The sequence below is a fragment of the Dermacentor andersoni genome, chromosome 2, assembly GCF_023375885.2.
Source record: "Dermacentor andersoni chromosome 2, qqDerAnde1_hic_scaffold, whole genome shotgun sequence".
Lineage (NCBI taxonomy): Eukaryota > Metazoa > Arthropoda > Arachnida > Ixodida > Ixodidae > Dermacentor > Dermacentor andersoni.
In genome coordinates, this window is record NC_092815.1 from 40914470 (window position 1) to 40936735 (window position 22266).

Sequence of the window (22266 nt, forward strand, 5' to 3'; positions counted from 1 at the left end):
ACATATGTCAATATGCGCATGGGCAGTTGTTTACTGTGGAGACCGTGGACGCGGTAGACGGCGCAGCGCGTATACATCAAAAGCCACGCGCTCCGCTGTTCGCGTTCCATTCCGTCGTGATACATTACATTGCGACTCTTTCGTCCTGCGATCAACGTTACACTGAGGCCATAAGTGGGCTCAGTTAGCTCCATAGGAGCGGGCATTTTTTATTTAGTTGAAACAACTCAACCCGCAACCGCAACCCGCAACCGACTGGCTGCAAAAGAAGGCGTTACGAATTCTTCAGAATTATTTAACATACACCGGAGCTTGCTACTTACTGATCCCCTGTTAAACATAATCTGCTTAAGTCTTCTCAATTTAATGATTATAACCTTGCCGCTTTACACTCACAAACTTAATCTTGCAAAGGATACACAACATTTCTTGCATGCCTGCGGCCCATATATGTAGTAATTAAGCTAACACTAAAGCGCCGCGTACACGCACACATTACGGTAGGTCTAGCCTTGAATATATAGCGTACCGACACTTTACAACATATTAAAAACTCGCATTAACATTAATGCCCCACTCAGCATGTTCAAATCCTAAATGCGAAATTTTTTGGTGAGACAATGACCATTTCTGGGGCCTTCGTTGACTCACCCATAACATTTTTTCTGATTAGCCCGTCTGAATATTCAAAGTACTATACATTTTATCTTAGTTTTCATCAAAGAATGTTTTATTTGTTCATCTGTCTTTTGCGAATTGAAAAGTGACCTTGGCAAGCGTGTGTCACAGCGAATTCTACCGATACTGCAGACGGTGTGTGTCGCATGTAGGTGAAAAAAAAGGAGTATTAGGACGACCACTAAGGATTGTAAATAATGGTGTCTTCAGCGATAAGATTGCCGCTTCATTGCTTGAACGCTAATCGCATTACTGTCGACGGTCATGGTTAGATGGGTTCTACCGAAACTATTGCCTGGTTGGTTTGCCAACTTGTGGACTATAAAATACAAGTGATTTATTTACCTATGTCCTATTGTTAACGAATACGTTTCGAACACTGACAAATCCGGGCGAATAAGAAGAATAGCTTGGATGCTATTGTGAGCGGCGCGCACTCCCATGTCAGGCAGCGCGCTCCACCGCCGCGATCCCGTAGATCACGAGACGCACGAGAGACGCGGCCGAGGAAGGCAGGAGAGACGCACGAGAGACGCGGCCGAGGAAGGCAGGAGCAGACGCACGAGAGGCGCGGCGGAGGAAGGCAGCACACGCTTCACGCCGACGCTCTGCAGAGAATAAACAGCTTTTCATTTAAGCAAGAACCCAGCCTTATTCATTTTCGCTGACATGGCGCAGCCGACAGGATCTGCAGATGCGTCTTTCCCGAACGAAGAACGAGCGGCCACCACGGAGCCCAGCAGAACGCCATCGGTGAGCTCGGAGTCGACATTCATCTATTCACCGGTGAAATCAACTGTCCGCGAAGTTCTGAGCGCCCTGAAAAAGCAACAGCTGACCGACGAGCTGAGAATGCGTGGACTTCCGTGCAGCGGCCGCAAGGACGATCTCGTGACCCGTCTCCAAGACGACAACACTCGCCTCCAGACCGAAGCTGACGGCGACGACCACGAAGAGGCGGACTCCCAGGCGCCGGCTACGATCGAGAGTCTGCGTGCCGAGGTTGACCAACTGCGACGGCTTCTAACCCAGCAACGCGGGTCACACGCTACGAGTGACACAACGGCGGCACCGAAGCCAACGCAGGCGCAAGCTGGGGACGAAACGGGCTCCCAACGTTTCGACGGGATCCAAGCCCCCGCTACGGCAGCGAACCAACGGCCGGCAGAAGTCAACCGTGGCGCACCTCCACAGCCCTCGCCGGAGAACACCGCCGCCACAGCTCCAGAAGGTACGCCAAGCATGACTGAAATCGTGGCCATGTTCGCACGCGCGCAGCTGCAGATGACGGAAGCGTTGTCGAGAATGTCCGCGCCAGCTCCGCCCGTGCTGATCCAGTCTACGAGCGATACTGCGTCCGCCATCCCCGAGTACGACGGTGATGTAAAACGAAATGTCCAAACGTGGATCACGCAGGTGGAACGCATTGCTACGCTGGCCCACTGGTCCCCATCACTGACGCTCGCAACGGCAGCAACCCGGCTGCAAGGTGCCGCAAAGGACTGGCACAGCTCTTACGGTATGGCATGTGAAACGTGGGACCTTTGGAAGGAAGCACTTGCCTCTCGTTTCGACCGGAAGCTAACAATGCAGGAGTTCTTGGACCTGCAAGCTTCACGAAAACTGCGCGATTCGGAGACCCTAGTGGAGTACATGTACTCTAAAAATGCTCTACTGGACAAGTCTCCGTACCCGCTGGCGAATGAAGAGAGAATTTCGCTGATACTCAGCGGGATCGAAGACGACACCTGGGCGAATCCTCTGGCTGCACAGCCCTGCAGCAGCGTCATTGATTTGGTAGACCGCGCAGCGCTGCTCGACACCAGGCGGCGTAAAGCAATAACGACGCAAACAGCGCAGTTCTGACAATCTCAAGCTGGACAACAGAGCCAACGAAACCAAACGAGGAACAGCTACGAGAACAGAGCGGCAGCTGACGACAGACGCCCGGGGCCGAGCGCTCAGTCAATGCGGCGCGAACACCGAGAACCAGTTCGAGCTGCGCGAGCACGAGCCTGCTTTAACTGCGGCAATATCGGACATTTGTCGAGGGAGTGCACGAGACCCAAGACGGAGGCCACAATCCACGCAGAACGACGCCGAGAAGCCAGATATGACGCAGGCAACGCCGGCACAACTTCCAGGCAAGCCAACTGCTTCCTGCAATCGACGGGCGGCACCCTACCCATCGTGGAGGGCTTCGTTGAGGGCCGACCGGTCAGAGTCTGCATAGACAGCGGCTCCAACGTCTCCGTCCTCGGCGAGAGCTCCGTGGGCCCTGAGGTTCATCCCCGACCTTGGACGTCTCCCGAAACGATAGAAGTTCTCGACCGGAGCATCAGACCGGCGAGAGTGGCGACTCTGAACGTGACCATCGGAACATCGACCGTGCGGCTCGAGGGGGTGGTGATCGCGCCCTTGCCAGGTGCCATAGACCTGATTCTTGGTTCGGACTGGCGCCGCGCTGCGAACGTTGACGTCACGTTCCACCCCACTAACGACGTCACCCTCGTTCCCGTTCAGCCATCGGTGAGTGAGCCATCGGGTCACGCACCAAGCGCACACACTGCGCATCGCGTCGGAGAGACCCTAATAACAGCCTTTAGCAATCGCAGGGTCCTAGACGAACTACCGGAGAGCGAAATCGGCTTCGTACAGCTAAAGACGAAGGACCCCGGTCCTGACGAAGATTATACCAATCAGGTTGAAGAGGCAGTCTTTCATGACAACAACGGACACCTCGGAAGCGAGAAAACGAAAGCCTTGGTCCAGCGAAAGTACTGGTGGCCATCTATAGTAAGGGACATCCGCCGCTACATCGAGTCATGCCACACGTGCCAAATGATTAACTCACGAACGACACGAGCCGAAGGGTGCCTCAGCCCCAGAGAAGTTCCAAACGAGCCCAATGTTGTCATCTCTCTCGATCACATGGGTCCCCTAGATGGAGGTGAAGGTTATATCCTCGTATGCATCGACCACGCTACAAGGTACATGGACGCGGTAGCAGTGCCAAGCACATCTTCCAAGTACTACCTGGAATTTCTTACGAACCGGTGGATCCCACGATTCGGCGTCCCAAACATCATCCTCACGGATCAAGCGAAGGGCTTTGTGAACAAACGAACAGCGCAAGTTCACAACAGGCTTGGAATCCACCACATAAACTCTCCTCCGTACTGGCCGCAGTCGAATGGACTAATCGAAAGAATGGTGGGAACCCTGAAACAGGTATTGCGAAAGGTCATAAGCAAGTCTGAAAACTGGAAAAGGGAACTACCTAAGGCCATATTTGCCATCAACGTCTCAAAGCACCGACACGGCAACCTAAGTCCCTTCTGGCTCATGCACGGCTACGATCCGAGGGTACCGGGAGAACTAAATATTGGAACAATCGGAGAAGAAATAGAAGCCGCACAAAGGCTCCATGAAATGGCCAAGGGGCGCCAGGACATGATAAGCTGTCTTAAGAAAGGCCAAGAGGAAACGACCAGCCGGTACAACGAGAAACGCCGGACACCGCATTTTCAGTGTGGTGATCTCGTTCTTCTGGAGCTCGGCGCAAGGTCTCCATTAGATGCCAGATACGAAGGGCCGTTCGAAATAATGGCACTGACAGGTCCCAACATGGCTGTTATAAGCAGGGCTACCCCCATCCCCGGAAGGTCAAACGAAAAAACTGTAAACGTCGAACAGCTGAGGAAGTACAAAGAACACGCCTTGGACACCGAGGAATTGACATCGACGGACGCGTGCGCCTGAAGACAGTCGCAAATTTTGGGTGGGCCGTGTGAGCGGCGCGCACTCCCATGTCAGGCAGCGCGCTCCACCGCCGCGATCCCGTAGATCACGAGACGCACGAGAGACGCGGCCGAGGAAGGCAGGAGAGACGCACGAGAGACGCGGCCGAGGAAGGCAGGAGCAGACGCACGAGAGGCGCGGCGGAGGAAGGCAGCACACGCTTCACGCCGACGCTCTGCAGAGAATAAACAGCTTTTCATTTAAGCAAGAACCCAGCCTTATTCATTTTCGCTGACACTATATACTTTATCCGAGCGGTTCCTCTCACCAGAACTGTTTGTTGGCCTAGATGGTGTTTTGGTTGGTAACAACTTTATTTGTAGCCCTGCAGAGCTTTCGCTGACGAGGCCTTATAAGGCCCCGTCGGCGAAAGCTGGGAGACCTATAGGTCTCCCACGTGGGGACGTCGAGGTGTTGCCTCGCCGCCGCCTCGCGGGCCTGCTGGACTACCCAGAGTTGGTCACCGCGGCTGGGGCTGCGCAAGACAGCGGCCCACCGCGGCGGAAGAGTTCTGGAGTTAGCACCGTGCGGGTTTTTGTTACAGTCCCAGAGCATGTGAGTTAAAGTGGCTATATCAGTGTGGCAGACCTTGCATATATTTGTCGGGTATGTGCCGGGGTAGAGCCTGTGGTATCGTGCCGGGTTAGGATACGTGAGCGTCTGCAGTTGTCTGAGGGCCAGCGCCTGCGCCCTGTCCGCCTTGTCGCTGGGCGGAGGGAAGGTTCGGCGAGCCAGGCAGAGGGCCTTGGTAATTTTGTTGTAGCTGGTCAAGCAGTCTTTGGTGCTGTCCTTTGGTCGCCGGCGCGGTTCGCGAGCTCGCGCGCCTCGGCGTGTGCCGTCTCGTTTCGGTTGCGATATGTCTTCGACACTTCTCTCATTTGCGCCGGCAACCACTGGATTCTGGTTTGGAGATCTACCTCCCGCTGGACTTGTCGATTGCTCAGGACTCGGGCCGCTCTCCGTGAGATCCATCCTTTGGCGAAGTTTCTGACCGCTTGTCGCGAGTCGCAGAGAACCGTGGTACACGTCGGATCCGTGAGGGCGAGTGCCACCGCCGCTTCCTCCGCTTCTCCTGCGCGCTCGCACGCTATATACACTTGCCGTTATGCGCGTCTTGCCACTCGAATCGACGACCGTAACCGCGAATCGCGAGCGTGCTATAGGTATTCCGCGGCGTCAACGAACCGTGTCCCCGTTTCGTCTCTGTAGATGTGTAGGAGAGCTCTGGCCCTGGCCATTCTTCTGAAGGAATGTCTTTTTGCCACAAATTAAGACAGGAACAAAATGTTTGTTGCTTTTATGTGTGTCTTAATTTGCGGCAAAATAACATGTCCTTCAGCGTTCCTCTCACTATCGTCGAAAATATATATATGTGCAAACCCGGCAAGTATTTCTCTGCACTTACTGCGTTGAGAACGTCGCGCGCGGTTCTTTGTTCTATCGGTGCATGCTTCGTGGCCAGCCAAGCGAAGAAGTATTTAAATCGCAACGGGATCATTATTCTCGCCCAAAGGGTCGCTGCCAGCCAGCAACAGTCGTCTTTGTCTGACCTCGTATAGCCGAGCCTTCAGCAAGTATATTATACTCTCTAGTCGACATTTTTCATGCACGGCAGATAACGTGAATGCTTATGAGCAGATTATAAATGTATATACTACAGCTTTGTCTTCCGTGCGCCATGTCATTTTTTTCTTTCTTTTTCTCCTGGTGTGTGTGTGTGTGCGTGCGTGCTTGTGTGTGCGTGTGCGTGCGTGCTTGTGTGTGTGTGTGTGTGTGTGTGTGTGTGTGTGTGTGTGTGTGTGTGTGTGTGTGTGTGTGTGTGTTTGTGTGTTTGTGTGTGTGTGTGTTTGTGTGTGTGTTTGTGTGTTCTTTTTACACGATAGAATCTGAGAACGAAACGTTGGTGCACAGATACGGTACCGGTTATACTTCTTGGCGCTTGAACAGGAAAAACTGTTATGTTTGGTGCACTCTTCCCCATAATTTTGTAGGATAAAGTTCAGAAGTACAGTTAGTGCACACACAACGACGTTATTCACGAAAGGCACGACGTATATCCCATACGCCGTGCCTTTTTTGTTCCGATACGTGCATCAATCAAGAGGCACCATTGCGATGGGCGAAGGTCGTCACATTCCGTATTCGCAGCCGTACAGTGCACCGGCCGACGGTTCAAATCCTGCTTCAGACACGTTATATTTCGGCTATATAGTACTCAGTGGAAAACTGCGAATGGAATGCCGAAAATACAAGCTACCCAAATTTATTTCAAAGGCATTAATTTGAATAGATTTCGACTTTTCCCACTCTTTCTCTCGGCGTTCTTTCTGTCCTTGTCACGTGGAAATCAGCGGAGGCGGGATTGCCAATCCGTTGCTCCCACCAGTCTTGTTTGATATACGTGTGCGCTTCATGTATTCACGCGCGATGCTGCAAAGTACAACACTACAAAGCACAATAAGCTAAATCTCAATACAACTACAATACAATACAATACAATACAAATACGCTAGGAGTACATTACAAGCACAGAGCAAGTACAATGCGATACAGCACTCGACATCACCTACATTCTTGCGACACGCGTGTTCATTGCCCCACTTATTTGCGCGTGTCAGATTGCACGGTGATTTTGTGGACGGTGTACAGGAACACACGCGACCGCGCGTTCGGGCGCCGGAGTCCTTGTGCACCTTGCCACGCACTTCGCCTCCCCTGTCGTGCCCCCCTGAACACAGGCGCACGCTCCCTCGCACACAGTCACGCGTTGCGCAGCTGTTTTAAGACCGCAGCTTCCAGCGGCGCAAGCGCGCGGAACGGATTTTCGCCCGGCTCACGCGCGCGTGCGGCAATGTTTATTCACGCTCTCATTACTATACATGAGCGCCCCCTCCCTCCGCCTTTTTAGTGGGTGGAACAAAACCGAAAAAAAAAAAAAAACTCTCGCGGCGTCCTTTCGCTGCCCGCTCGTGGGCCGCGCGTATTACGGGGAGACCATGGGCGCCAAACTGTTCCCTAGAAGTCGTATACCGGGTGTCCCAGCTAACTTGAACCAAGGGTTTAAAAATGAAATATTGGAGTCAGGAGAGTGAAACTAACTGCATATTGGTGATAGGCATTTGGCGCACCACGGGAAATTTTTTGTATCGCAATTACTTAACTAGTAATTAAGATAATTTTTTTTAATTTTTTAATATTGACTTTAGACACTAAATGTGATTCGCAAAGTTGGAGAGCACTTTCAGAAACCCGCATTCCATTATTCGCCATAAAGAAAACCTTACGTGTACCTCTTTTTCCGAGCTCGAAAGAAAGCCCGCGAAATACAAAAAAAATCACGTGACGAGCACATTTGCGCGTCGCGATCGTGCTGCTCTCAACCGTGCTTTCAGTGAACGAAATCAGCTCCGGCCTTTATTCGACGGCCCCGTTGCAGCGGCAGGCCGATATCTTGGCGGGGGTTTTTCGTCCGCGTCAGCTAGTTGGCACCCGGCGACGACGACTTAGTCCCAATCTGATAAGATACTGAGATGGCGAGTCTGCTTTGTCACTCAGAAGCAAAAGAGAAATACAGGGAATAATGTTTCGCCGCGAGGTGTTGGCGGCTGTGTGTTGCAGTTTCCTAATGAGGATTTTGAAAGCTGGAAGCAGCGGTGAAGCACAGTTTGTCGTGTGCTCTTCTTATGCCACTCTCATGCGAGACTGAATCTTTGGTGTAGTGATTACTAGCACTGCAGACATGCCGTTTACAAATGAAGAGAAAGCAGACATGGTTCTGGCTCTAGGTGCATGTCATGGGAACAGAAGGCGCGCTGCAGACCTTATGCAACAATGGCACCCAGGCAGGCGGCCAAGTTCAGTAACGATCCTGCGTGCCTTCGAGACGCTGCGACGGATGGGCAGTTTTACGTCCACACGACACAGAGCACCTGTTTTTGACGAGGACTTCGAGACGCATATTTTATCGCTGTTCGCTCTGGAACCCCAAGCAAGCGTGCGCAGCGTGAGCGAGGATACCGGAGTCTCCAGGTCATCAGTTTGGCGAATACTGCGCAAACACCGCCTGCATCCGTACCACGTACAGCTTCATCAAAATCTGTTGCCACGGGACTTCCAAAACAGGACCGATTTTGCTAATTGGATTCTGATAAAGATGCAGGACGACCCGGATTTTTTGAACAAAGTGATATGGAGTGACGAAGCTAGTTTTTCGCGCAATTCACAGGTGAACCTGCACAATGCTCATTACTGGAGCGATTCAAATCCCTACTGGGTTTTACAGACGCAGCACCAGTACCAGTGGTCATTTAGTGTTTGGTGTGGACTTTTCGACGGTAGTTTGATCGGGCCTGTGTTTTTCGACCAGACGCTGACAGCAGATCGCTACACCAATGATATCCTCAGAGGACCCGTTGACGACTTCCTTTCGGATCTACCGCTCGCCAGGGCCACAAATGTGTGGTTTCAACACGATGGCGCCCCCGCGCACAGCAGCGCCAAGGCTCGGACCTGGCTCGACGCAGCGTTCCCGCAGAAATGGATAGGACGACTAGGTCCCGTGAACTGGCCAGCCAGGTCTCCTGATATGACACCTCTGGACTACTTTTTGTGGGGTCATATCAAGGACAAGGTGTACAGCACACCAACTTCCACACCGCAAGACCTTAAAGACAAAATAACGGAAGTCTGTTTAAACATGCCTGAGGCTGTCATACGAAATGCAACGGCTGATTTGGTTACAAGATGCCATAGCTGTATCGTCGCACAAGGTGACCTATTCGAGCACTTTTTATAATTGGTAAGAAACCGAAATGAAATGGAGTCAGGACAACCGCATGCCACGGCTGTCATCGCCGCACAGCCAAGCCATAAACCGCCACTTTTATTTTCTTTGCAACTGGCAAATAAAACTCCTCTCATTTGAAAACTTCGAGCTTGGCAGTCTTTATCGCGACTGCAAAGCGCAGCGCACTCGCTGCAATTTACACCGTCACGCGCGAACTGGCTGACACGGCCGAAGAAACCACCACCAAGATATCGGCCTGCCTCTGAAACGGGGCCGCCGAATGAATACCGGAGCTGATTTCGTTCACTGAAAGCACGGTTGAGAGCAGCACGATCGCGGCGCGCGAATGCGCTCGTCACGTGGTTTTTTTTGTATTTCGCGGGCTTTCTTTCGAGCTCGAAAAAAGAGGTACACGTAAGGTTTTCTTTATGGCGAATAATGGAATGGGGGTTTCTGAAAGTGCTCTCCAACTTTGCGAATCACACTTAGTGTCTAAAGTCAATATTAAAAATTTTAAAAAAATTATTTTAATTACTAGTTAAGTAATTGCAATACAAAAAATTTCCTGTGGTGCGCCAAATGCCTGTCACCAATATGCAGGTAGTTTCACTCTCCTGACCCCAATATTTCATTTTTAAACCCTTGGTTCAAGTTAGCTGGGACACCCGGTATAAGTCTACATGCCACACGTGCTGCCACATGAGCTTTTTACGCGAGTGGTCTCGACGCCCACATCGCTTGCCTGGCTCAGTATTTCACAGACTGACGCTCTGGCGTACTGGTTCTTTTTTGTATCCCTCTCTCTCTCTCTTCGAATGCGTTAGCATTCTTAGGGTACTTCACGCACTTTTTAGGGGCCAAGTATATATCTATACCTATGTTTGCATATAGCCGTTTTCCCGCCTACTGGGTCACTCGGTAGTCCGTGATCGCGTGGGTGGCGCATCGGGCTGCTGTGCTGAGGTACAGTACACTGTAGCTGAGGCAATGGTGAGCTGAGGTCATGCGTCGTGGAACATTGTAGGTGAGGTCATGCGCCGTGCGTTCGCACAGCGCATGACTTCCTTTCCTTTTGCTTCTGACACAGCGTGCGAGGCAGCGGCGGCGGCAGCGGTGGCGGCAGCAGTGGAAAAGTCGAGGGAAGAGGCGAAGACGGCTTCGCGTTAGAGAAGGACATCGAGAAATTGTCGTCGCCGTTCGCTGGTCCTCGATAATTCATGCAAAGTGTTCAAGCAAAGAATGTAGCTGAAGTCACCGTTTTGACAAGGGGACTTTTATTCCTCAGGGCAGAGTGACTGGCAGCCACATTTATCATTTGCTCATACGTGCATTTTGTGTTGTCGCTTAAAACGCTGGTTTCAACGAAATTACTTTGTTAGACTACTGTTAATCACTTCAGACCTCACTTTTCCTATGAACTTTCATAGTAGTAAAGGGACCGGTCACCTTATACAGAGAGGTCACAAAGAGAGAGGCCTAGTAAAGAAAGAGGTCAAATGATAAGGATATATAGATACTCCCTATTGTACAAGAGCTGTTTTTTTTTTTTTTTTCGCTGCGTCAGAACGTTAAAGAGAGAGGCGCAGAGTGATCAACCAGACGCACATCCGGTTTGCTACTCTGCACAGGGGAGGAAAAGAAGGAAGGGAGAGAGAAAGAACTAGGCTGCCCTAGTAACAGATCAAGTATAATGAATCTTACCATGGTGCGGACTGACGCACGCCGGCTCATTGCGCAATTCACATCTTCCATCCTTACCTGAAGCAGCAAGCATGCAGTACGCATGGCCGACAGCTTAAGTTCCTGCAAAAGTCTCCCTCTAAATTACTAAGTAAAACATAAAAGAAAGCCAAATCATCGAGCGACATGCGTGACCACTACTGTCGTCACCTTTCCAGTGGATACCACAGCCACACGACCAACCAGCTGGCGCCCTCGGCGGTGGCGCGTGGCGACGTGGCCGGAATCAAGCGTAAATCAAAGAGAGATAGGTAAATATTTATTTTGCTCCATATCCGGAGCACGTAAATCAAACAACAGTTATCATTGGAATAAACTACCTGCAGAAATCGTTTCCGAAAATAATTATACGACGCATTTGTCAACAAACTGAAGTGCTTACTCTGTGCTGGTCCTTAATAGATTATTATCAGAAGTGTATTCTTTTTTACATTGTCTTGAGAATTATGGTCCACATGTGTGCGTGTTCTCAAACACTTGTTTTATCCAGATATGATCCCTGTTTTCCTGAGCGCATGTTTGTTTATGCTTTTCTAATTGTTCACTGTGTTATGCAACATGATCACTTTATTGTATTTTTTTAACCCCCTATGTAATGCCTGTAAAGGGCCTTTAGGGTATGTGAATAAAAAAAAAAAGAAAGACATCCAGCATGGCAGCCTCCGTCGGAACTCCGAAGCGGCCGTTATGACCAGCGCGTCGGTGAGAATGCGCAGCTGGACGCCGGTGTCGGTGATGGTGAGTTTATCAATAACAGCCAGCAATGCGTCCGTACCAGACCGTCGGAACACGCAGCCCGACGCCGAGGTCGGTAGAGCCGGTGCAATATAGTGCACACAGTAGTATTAACCTCGGGAATAGCGAAAACATTAAAAAATGATCTGGTCTATAGCAAGGAATTGCACGTTAGGGAAAACATTTGCAAGGTCTTGGCTACATTGCGGGCGGTGGCAGAACGAACACTTATAGAACTTCCGAACGGTGTAAAAACGGTGTCTCCTATGCATGGATTGTTTGAATTATCATACATATGCGAAGGTTTCTTTATATTTACTTTCTTTTTTTCCATAGGAGAGAGACTCGAAGCGCGTACTACCACTTTCCCGAATGATTGTGACCGAATGATTGCGACCGCAGTAAAATGCGCAGGTTACAGCCGTGTGTCTCAGGGCACTGGGAGGCCCAGCGCCTTGTAGACCTTGCGGTACACGTCGCATTCTTCGCCGTGGAAGTCTGATCCGATGCTCGCATTAACGGCGCGCATGAAGACGTGCAGCGGCTGTTCCTTGGTGAACGTAGGCCACTCGCCGACTCCCGGCGCCGTCGGATTCCTGCGAAGAACAGGCTCGCTTACGTAAGCCTCGCTTACGTATACACTGCAGGGCTAGGCAGTATCGAATACATATATGTGTCTTAGATACTACGGCTACCTTGAGATAACCTTACGTAAGTGTATCTTACGACAGTCGTCGTTCGAACTAAACCGTTTCGTATACCTGCTTATGATGCGCGACATTCTGTTCGATGGCTTGAACCTTTTGTCGCATCGCATATCGCAGACAGTCGCCATCATGCGTACGTTTTCCCGAGTTATCTTAATATGCTCCACGAAACTAGTATTTCTGTAGAACAGATTTCGAAGGTAATACTGAATTGGATTGGATTTAATTACTTCTTCGATGGCGCGTACCCACTGCGAGGGATTGGCCAAGATTTGGATGGTATTAGGAAGATGTTGGTACTGATTCTAGCAGCCATCGCCATCTTTCTCGGCCGCCTTTTATACATGGCGCACTCCGGCGCTTGTGTGTCGTGTTGCGGACTGCGAGATTAGAAGGAACAAGGAAGAAGAATAAGAGATAGCTGCTTCTTTCCTCTGGTCATTCAAAATTTCTCAATAGTGATTCTTTTGAGACTCGCATAATCTTTTTCTTAAACCACCCGATTCTTGACCAATCCCCCATAGTGGGTGTGAGCCACTCTCTGAGGCAAGCAAGCAAGCAAGCTAGCCGCTTCTGCTCCTGCTATCGGTGCGAACGATCCTCAGGTTTTTCGCTCGCTTTGTAGTGCACCTCACCTCGGTCCCTATACTGATTAACCAGCTTTATCTAAACGTTCAGTAGTATTGTGACCGGTTTTACTTAATTATCTGTATTATAAATGTTTCTGTGGTCATTTATATTAATTATTGTATTATTGATATAATGATAATCCAGCTGCAGTGTACGTAGTCTTAGGAGTGTATGTAATATTATTGCTTTGTTTTTGTTGTTCGACTTGCTTTTAGACCGACGAAAGCAATCCCCATTCACCGAATCTCAATGATTGACTTCAGACAATTATCGGTGTTGTTGCTTCAACGTTAAAAAAATTAAATTAAGTTATCGGGTTTGACGTGCCAAATCCACTTTCTGATTATGAGGCACGCCGTAGTGGAGGCCTCCGGAAATTTCTACCACCTGGGGTTCTTTAACGAGCACCTAAATCTAAGTACACGGGTGTTTTCGCATTTCGCCCCCATCGAAATGCGGCCGCCGTGGCCGGGATTCGATCCCGCGACCTTGTGCTCAGCAGCCTAACACCATAGCCACTGAGCAACCGCGGCGGGTTGCTTCAACGTTTGCGTGTACGATCATTTCGTTATAATTATGTGTGATCCACTGGTGCTGGACGGTTTTCAAACTGCAGCAAGCAGCTTTTTTGCTGAGCATCTATTTTGTGATACTGGAATACTCAAACACTACTAAGAACATGATTCATGCACAACACAGTGACACCGTTGAAACATCGCATTTTCCAATTTTAATGGATGGCGATTGTCTGCCTGCCTGAACTCTCTTGAGAAAATAGGTTGCTGTGCGGTGGATTAGAACATCAAAAACAAAAAGTGGTCGCCAATACTGAAAGCTATCTGTACTACTCACTAGGCGTGTATATAATCAGTAAGCTTAAGTTTGAGAACAACATAAAACCAATCCGATGTTGAATGAACCATTTTCACTAATTAAGTCTTTGATTGGTGTGCTCATACGAGGCATGTTGTAATTACAAAATTAGAGTCAGCTAGACTCTTGCTAGAAACCATATGCGTTGAACCATTATCGAGAAATACGGACAGAAAATGTACTGTCAAATGTATTTGTGTTCCATGCACTTAAATTTTCCACACTGCGTTTTTCACATTGCGGAACCATATCAGTGACAGCAATGCCTTGCGCTGAAAATTTTGAATGCTTTGAGTTCACTTTGTGCACAGATCCAGTCACTGCTTAATACTCTCAGAGGCGCTCCACACTAATATTTGGAACCGCAAAAGCAACCACTAAACGCGAACAATATGTTTTGCACTTATTCTGCTGGCCGCGCGGTCACCCGTTCGCCGTTATCGCCCATCTCCCTGCCCATCGCCATGCTGCTCGAAGTCACGTGATCTGAAGAAACACTTGCAGCCAAATTATTTCGTGCGAGCTATCACAAATTTAGTCAGCAGTTCGCCACCTGGAATGATTTGGATGCCATGAATCAGAACAATGTGGCTGCCCTCACGATTAGCCACTGCAGCAGCGTTGGAGGGTGTATGTGGGAACACGGAGCCCAACTTCGCTCCCAGGTCTCTCTAGTGCTTTTAATACGACTCCAGCCGCATTTAACTATGCTCCACTACAGGTTCGCTTACCTTTTTCCTACTATGCTTAAAGGGCCTCTCACCAGGTCTCGCCATCTTGAGCTGACAAGCGCAAAGCATACAATGCGCGATAACGATCGTGTCTGCAAAGTAGTACATCGCTACGCGCCGCGGAAAGATTTGAAATTTCAAACCGAACGCCGTTTTCCCTTCTCCTTCCGGTCGCCGTGCTTCAAGCCCGAGGATGACGTACATGTGCTAGTACGCTACGTACACGTATTTGCGCTGTGACGTCGCTCGTGGTGACACGTGACTTCGAGCATTATTCAAGGCAACATCTGTTATTTGTGTAATATCTTGCTTGAGTAGACGAATTAAAGTTTAGAGAAATAATAAAACACACAAACCGAATGTCTGCATGTTTTTGTTTTACTTCGCACCGCAGCAAGAGAGATGTACTTCCATTTCGTCTGCTTGCTCCCACGTCGTGCAGTGGCGCACGCAGACACCGAAACTGTGTCATTTTCTACCGTGTTCCAGTGCGGATGCACTGCGATCCGCTTGTGTCTGCCTCAGTATTCGTGTAGGACTCACTTATACCGCTAGTCAGGTGTCCTCGTGAACAGCGCGCAATATCGTGCGCTGCGCGAAATGAGACAATCACAACAACTCGCGCGCGACGCCGTAGTCAGCGGAAGTGCGCCGCGCCGCAGAAAAAGTGAAAAAGGCGGTTGAAGGTTTGGTGGCAGAAAAGTGGCGAGACCACACACAAAGGTGGCGTACAAAACAAAATCCCCAATAGCGCTTCAGAAACTTTGAAGCTGGGAATTTGCTCTCTCTCTCTCTCTCTCTCTGTGTGTGTGTGTGGGGGGGGGGGGAGTTTAACATAGGTAGGACATTCGGCCAAATAAGAACAAGAGCTTGGTGGCGTAACCCACCATCCCGTCTCAAAGGGGATGCTTAAAGCATCCATTCATCCATTGCATAAGAATGACAGCATTTTCATCTGTACTACGTGTAGTGTCTTTTTCAAGCATGAACCCCTCCGTTCGATTGCATACGCCTTGGAACTTTATCCGCCTCTAGCATAACTAAGCTGGATTCATAGTATATGTAAGCGTTCTTATTATGTCAACAAATGTATGTTTCAATACCCTGTATTGTTGTGTTACTTCCGATCTGCGCTAATGTATGATGTAATGAATGAGCAATACGAGTATAATCATTAAAAAATATTTTGCAATCTACTGGAGGACGTACTTTTATCTTTAAGGGTATCTAAGGGAAACAGTTCCAGCTTCCCATGACAGGCATATCTATGTCACTTCAACAACAGGTTTCTGACGTACGGCAAGAAAAATTATGATATGGTAAGTGAAATTTACATGCATAATACAAAAAAAAAAGAAAGCTGATTAATCAAGGAGTGATATCAATGCACAATTCTTGCGTTAACAATAAATAAAGAAAGAAAAGCAAAAGAAAAAGTAAAGAAATCAAGAATGTGTACATAAAACGTAGCGTGGGCATACCCTGTGTTGACGTACGAGCCGATAACTTGCATACAAGTTCTGCTGTGCTCGCGATCCGCATCCGAGTAGCGCTCGGGAAATCGGTATGGCATTCCGAACGTGAACTGGAGGTCTGCGTAGTGAGTGGAGCCCATCCAGGACGGCCAGAAGCCGCGTTCGTACCGGTAGTCGTACATGTAGAAGTACACGGGACGGTTCGTCTTGGCGAACGCCTCAGCGTAGAACCTGGTCGGGCAGAAGGCCAGGTAGTCGCCCAGAATGTCCATCAGCGCTTTCAGGTTCCCGCTATAGTCCGAGACACCGGGTACGCGGCGCAAGTAACCGTCGATGATCATCGACCGCGTCTCTTCGGGCAGGAAGCCTAGGTAGCGCTGTGAAAGTAAGTCTACAACCTCTTGCTTCGTGAGCTCCGGTGCCGACGTGAAGTTTATGAAGGACGGGACTCGGAAGTAGAGGAACACGCCGCCTTCTTCGGTCGTCGCTCCTGTGAGGATGCTCTCCAGAGGGATGAACAGGCCCCTGGCTATGGCATCCACCTCCGGCAGCGGAAGGTAATCGTCACCGTGTGAAGGCGTGAAGGTCACTATCTCTGAGGGAAACTGTGTTTCTTCCGCGTCGATGATCTTGTCGACGGGCGCCGAGCGGAGGCACTCGACCACCTGCTTGGGATTCTTCTTCGACGACGGCTTCGAATCATCCAGGCAGCCAACGTGTTTGGCGATGCGGTCCGCGTACGCGTGGTCCACGGCGTTTTGCGGCGGCACGAGCCAGTAGTTGCTTCCGCTGGACATAATGGCGCGGTGAATTAGACCGGCGTTGCGAGGCGCGACGAGCTGCGCGCCGATGCCGATGGATCCTGCGCTTTCACCGTACACGGTCACTCGGCCAGGGTCGCCCCCGAACCGAGCGATGTTTCGCCGTACCCAGAGAAGGCCGAGATGCTGGTCCCAGAGGGCGTAATTGCCGCTGGACGAGCCCGGACCGGTGTAGAGGAAGCCGAAAGAACCGAGCCTGTAGTTGATGGACACCACGACGATGTCCCCCACGGCGGCGAAGGCCTTGCCATCATAGAGGGTCTGGGAGGCCGTCCCGGTCCTGTAACCCCCTCCGTGAACCCAGAAAAGGACGCCGAGTGGTTTGGGTCTACCTAGCGGGCTCCAAACGTTCAGATAGAGACAGTCTTCGCTGACCTGGTCCCTCTTTACCAGCCACGGAGAAGGCGGGAAAGAGCCGTTGGCTTGGGCGCAAGGACTGGCGAAGCTCAGCGTGTCTAGGGTCGTTGGATGCCACGATTTGGCCGGCACTGGCCTGCGGAAGCGTAGCTCACCGACGGGTGGTTCTGCGTACGGGATGCCCAAGTACCGCGCTACGTCAACGCCACCGACGTGCTCGATGACACCCCTAACGTGACCGTTGAGCGTTTCAGTCGTGATGTATCGGCTCGCGGAAACACCGGTCGCGGTGATGCACAGCATGAGAAGCCCCACTGAGACCGCCGACAGCATGGTTGACAGTGGCGCCTCTCGCTGCCCACTTATGGGCAACATGCGATTATATTTATAATCTCCCGGCTGCGTCCTTGACATCTAATCCGAAAGATGCGCCAGAAGGCCTGGAGTTAACGGTCCGTGTCGCCCTACAAACTCCTAATGGGTCGTTTAGTCTCTACAAGGGCACTAACACTTGGTGACAAGTTCAATAACGATTGCTGCGGAGAGGTACGCATAATCAAGGTAAAAAATCTTTATTGCACGGAGTCGTGTTTAGTTCATATCGCAAGGAATGCGCATAAAAAAAGAAATGTGTAGAACAAGCTACCAATAACGGAGTCATTAATGTGCACAGACAAGAGTCTGTATCTGACCGCTATCAAGAGAGAGAGAGAGAAAGAAAGAAGACAAAATTGTGTAATGTAACGCCTCTTTCTCGATTATATGGGGAAATCAAAGAGTAAGAGGTCACGGCGTCCTTGTAAGTGACGCACGTATCCAACGATCCGAGTGTCAGATGCCTTGCTATCGCAAAAGTGTTATATTAGACAGTAGGCAGTTTTAGTTTCGCGTCCGCAACAGCTCTGCGTGCACTCTTAGCGCGGTAACGTTTAAGTTTACCTTTAGTTACAAGTAACCTATAACATAAAGGTTCGTAGGTTACTAAACCAACTTGATATTTGTGTTTTGAATTTTCTTCGCGGCTAGAGGTTACATGTGCCGAGGAAACTATATTATAAATTACTGCAACGCCAAATGTCTCGTAACCTTCAGATTGTAACTTATAAAAAAAAATTGTAATTCGTAGATCAGGAGACCAATTGTATGGATTGGAAGTTTGGTGATTATTGTGTCGCATTGCGGTCCTGATATGATGTGTTGTGCCAGGACTAACGTGTAAAATATGGTGTGTGGCCCCCGACACGGAGGCGGGTTGCACTAAATAAAGATGTTATTGGTACCAATCGGAATGTTTGTTTTCGAAATATATATAAAAAAGTTTAAATCTTGCACGACTGCATGCTCAAGTCAACCAGCAGCAATTCAGTGGTCAATGACATACAGTGTGTTTCAGCGAACACTTTCAAATTTTTTTAAAGATTGCCTGTGGCAGATAGCTAAATTCTAGTTGATGAGCCGGTCTGCTCGAAGCGGCGGACACTACTAAGCGACCAAGTCATCCTGTCGGATCTTTGAGGGAAGACAACCAGCAAAGCGCATGGTGGTCTGTGATGACCTAAAAGGCGCGGCCGAACAAGTACGGTCGAAACTTGCCGACAGTCCAAACTAGTGCGAAGCACTCGCGCTCAGTGATCGAAAATTTGCACTCTGAAGAGGAAAGAAGGCGACTGGCATAGGCGATGACGCGGTCTCGTCCTTGTTGCTGCTGGGCGAGAACAGCGCCGATGCCATGTCCACTGACGTCGGTGCGAAGTTCAGTAGGGGCTGACGGGTCAAAATGGGCCACGATGGGTGGTGACGTAAGTAAAGTCGTGAGCGTGTGAAACGCGGTGGCTTGTTCAGGATCCCAAGAAAATGACGTTTCCTTCTTCAAGAGTTGCGTGAGTGGACGGGCAACGTCGGCGAAGTACTTGACAAAACGTCGAAAATATATAGGAGCACAATTAAGCCGACAAAGCTCCGCACGTCTTTAGTGGAACGTGGCATAAGGAAGTCTTTGACAATGCGAATTTTTCCTGGGTCAGGTTGCACGTCTTCAGCACTCACAAGGTGACCAAGCACAGTGATTTCGCGGCGGCGAAAATGGCATTTGGCAGAGTTGAACTGAAGGCCTGCTTGCCGGAAAACTTCAAGAACTGCCGAGAAGCGACTAAGGTGGCTTTCAAATGTTGGTGAGAAGACGATGACATCCTCAAGGTAACAAGAGGCATGTTGACCATTTGTATCCACGAAGAAGGGAGCCCATCATCCTTCCAAATGTGGCTGGGGCATTACACAGTCCAAAAGGCATTACCTTAAACTGATAAAGTCCATCGGGGGTAACAAATGCGGTCTTTTCACGGTCTTGGTCATCGACAGATATCTGCCAGTATCCTGACCTCAGGTCGATAGAAGAGAAGTAGGCAGAGCCGTGTACACAGTCGAGAGCGTCATCGATCCGCGGCAGAGGGTATACACGTCCTTGCGCGTTACCTTGTTTAAGTGACGGCTATAGCCTACGCAGAAGCGCCAGATGCCATCTTTATTCTTGACTAGGACGACTGGTGATGCCCATGGTATGCATGAAGGTTCAATGACGTCCTTGGTGAGCATCTTGTAGACTTCACGCTGTATCACTTCTCCCTCGGCATAGGACACGCGATAAGGACGTCGTCTGATTGGGCTGGCGTCCCCAGTATTGATATTATGAGTGACCACAGATGTCTATCCCAAAGGACGGTCATTAAAGTCAAAGATATTGCGGTAGGATTTCAATATGCGTCGCATATCGGCTGTCTGAGCAGGAAGGAGGTCAGACGCTATCATCTTATGAATATCACCGTCGACGAGATTGTGCGAGGAAGGGAAAGGGGCAGAGGACAAAGAAGCATCGGTGACGAATGCAGAAACGACACACTCGTAGATAGAAGAAATGTGGGCTAGAGACATGCGCCCCGGGGATGAATTGCGTGCACCAGCTAAAGTTCAATATGAGTAGAGAGTTTCGATTACCCGTAACTATAATAAGGGTGTGAAGAAGAGCGACGTTTTTGGCGAATAAGACGTCAACGATCGAAGTCAAGATGTAATCGCCATCGGGAATGGGAGAAAAAGACCGCAAGTTCACATATATAACCGCTTGAGGAGGTAGACGAACGTAATCCACTGAACACAGACGCGGTTGGCGTGCAGTAAGGAGCGTCATGGTAGGTCATGGTCACGGTAGGTTTAGCTGAAGCAAGCTTGTTCCACAGTCAATAAGGCCAGAATGGGCAGAGAGAAAATCCATACCGAGGATGAGTTCATGGGAGCATATCTCGAGCATGGCAAGTAGTACGCTTGTGGATCGGTCGGCAACACTTATTCGAACGGAGCACATCCCTAGCACGGGAAACGTTCCACCATCGGCGAGACGAATGAACGGTACTGTGGGCGGTGTTAGAACCTTCTTAAGGCGGCGACGAAGCTACGAATTCATCACTAATATCTGAGCCCTAGTATCCATTAGAGCAACAACATGTGCGTCATCTAGTTTAACGTCTATCAGGTTTATTCTGGTATGCAGTGTGGTCAGAGGATTTGGCAGGCGAGTTGTCGATGTAGTATCGCCTCTGGGAGCTGCATCGTCTATAGTTTTCCCGACGTAGTCGTTCTATCGGCGACGTAGGGCGGCGGAATTGGGGCGAGCGAGGTGATTGTCGACGAGACAACGGGGAACGCGACTGGTGACCACGTGGGGATGGTGAATGACGTCGTCATGGAGCGAGCGTCGTCTCCGGTGGTTTCGGGAGGCTCGCGGAGGGCTGAATTCGGCGATGATCCATGTCGGGGCGACGGTTGTATCCATGGGGCGCCTGACACCAATACCACCGGCTGTTACAATGGCGGGCCAGGTGTCCAACACGACTGCAGTTGAAGCAAATGGGATGGTCATCAGCAGTCCTGCACTCGGCTGGACTGCGAGTACGGAACGGCGACCTTTGACCTTGGGCGTGCGAAAGTGAGGAACGGTGGTCGATCGGCTGGTAAGGAGCTCCGGCGCACATAGAGTCCCGGCCAGCTTTGGAGAGCTCCTGATTAATGACAGCTTGGACTAGTGGCACCATCCGGACTATGGCACCATCCGGACTATGGCACCATCTGGGAGCACGCCCGCACGTAGAAGCAGGAGACACAGCCTCAAGTTCACGTCGGATGATCTTCTTCAAGTGTTCTACGGTTAACGGCGCCGACGGCTCAGGTACGTCTTCGCACGACCACGTTGCTGCCGTGTTCGGAAGTCGAGCGAAATGATGGGCAATGCGTCGACTTTTGGCAGCCTCAAAGCGCTTGCACTCTTGGATGATGGCATCGACGGTGTCGCAGTCATTGCAGATTAGCAGATTGAAGGCATCATCTGCTGTGCCCTTTAACACGTGGCCCACTTTCTCGGACTCCGTCATGACGTCGTCGGCTTTGCGGCAAAGGGCAAGCACGTCCTGTACATAAGTCAGGTATGACTCTGTCGCTATCTGCGCACGATATGCCAGCGCCTTCTTTGCTGCTGCCTTTCTATCTGCAGACTTGCCGAACAGGGAATGCATCTTTTCCTTGCATGCATCGAAGCTCCCAATTTCGTCTTCGTTATTCTCAAACCACACCTTCGCTGTTCCTTTGAGGTAAAATAGTATCTTTGCCAACATGATCGTCTCATCCCAGTAATTATTCTTGCTTGCATGCTCGCACTGGGGTAGCCAGTCCTCGATGTCGACGTTGTCAGTCCCGCAGAATGTGCCTGGGTCTTTAAGCTAAGCCAGGATGACCGTTGCCGTTGCAGTCGCCTTAGTGGGCGCCGACCCTGTTCCGCCATCGTGGAGAAAGCGAAACGTCGGCCGCTGCGGAGCTCCGTTGTACCGTGCGGGCACCACGCACCTCCACCAAAATGCCACGGGGATGAGAGTAGCCAAACGGGAT

At 50.3% G+C, this 22266-nt stretch overlaps 1 protein-coding gene across 1 annotated transcript; it reads right to left on the minus strand.

The window, feature by feature from the left end:
- Nucleotides 1–12170: 12170 nt before the first annotated feature.
- Nucleotides 12171–17647, minus strand: LOC126542404 (cholinesterase-like). The gene is made up of 2 exons (XM_050189463.3): nucleotides 16163–17647; nucleotides 12171–12336 (listed from the first exon to the last, which is right to left on the minus strand). The coding sequence occupies exons 1-2, from the start codon at nucleotides 17635–17637 to the stop codon at nucleotides 12171–12173; spliced, it is 1641 nt and encodes a 546-aa protein (XP_050045420.3). The 5' UTR covers nucleotides 17638–17647.
- Nucleotides 17648–22266: the final 4619 nt, after the last annotated feature.

Coding starts and splice junctions, on each gene's coding strand:
- LOC126542404 (XM_050189463.3), bottom strand. CDS start 17,637: ATGCTGTGCATCACCGCGACCGGTGTTTCCGCGAGCCGATACATCACG. Junction 12,337..16,162: donor GGCTCGTACGTCAACACAGG/GTATGCCCACGC, acceptor TGTTCTTCGCAG/GAATCCGACGGCGCCGGGAG.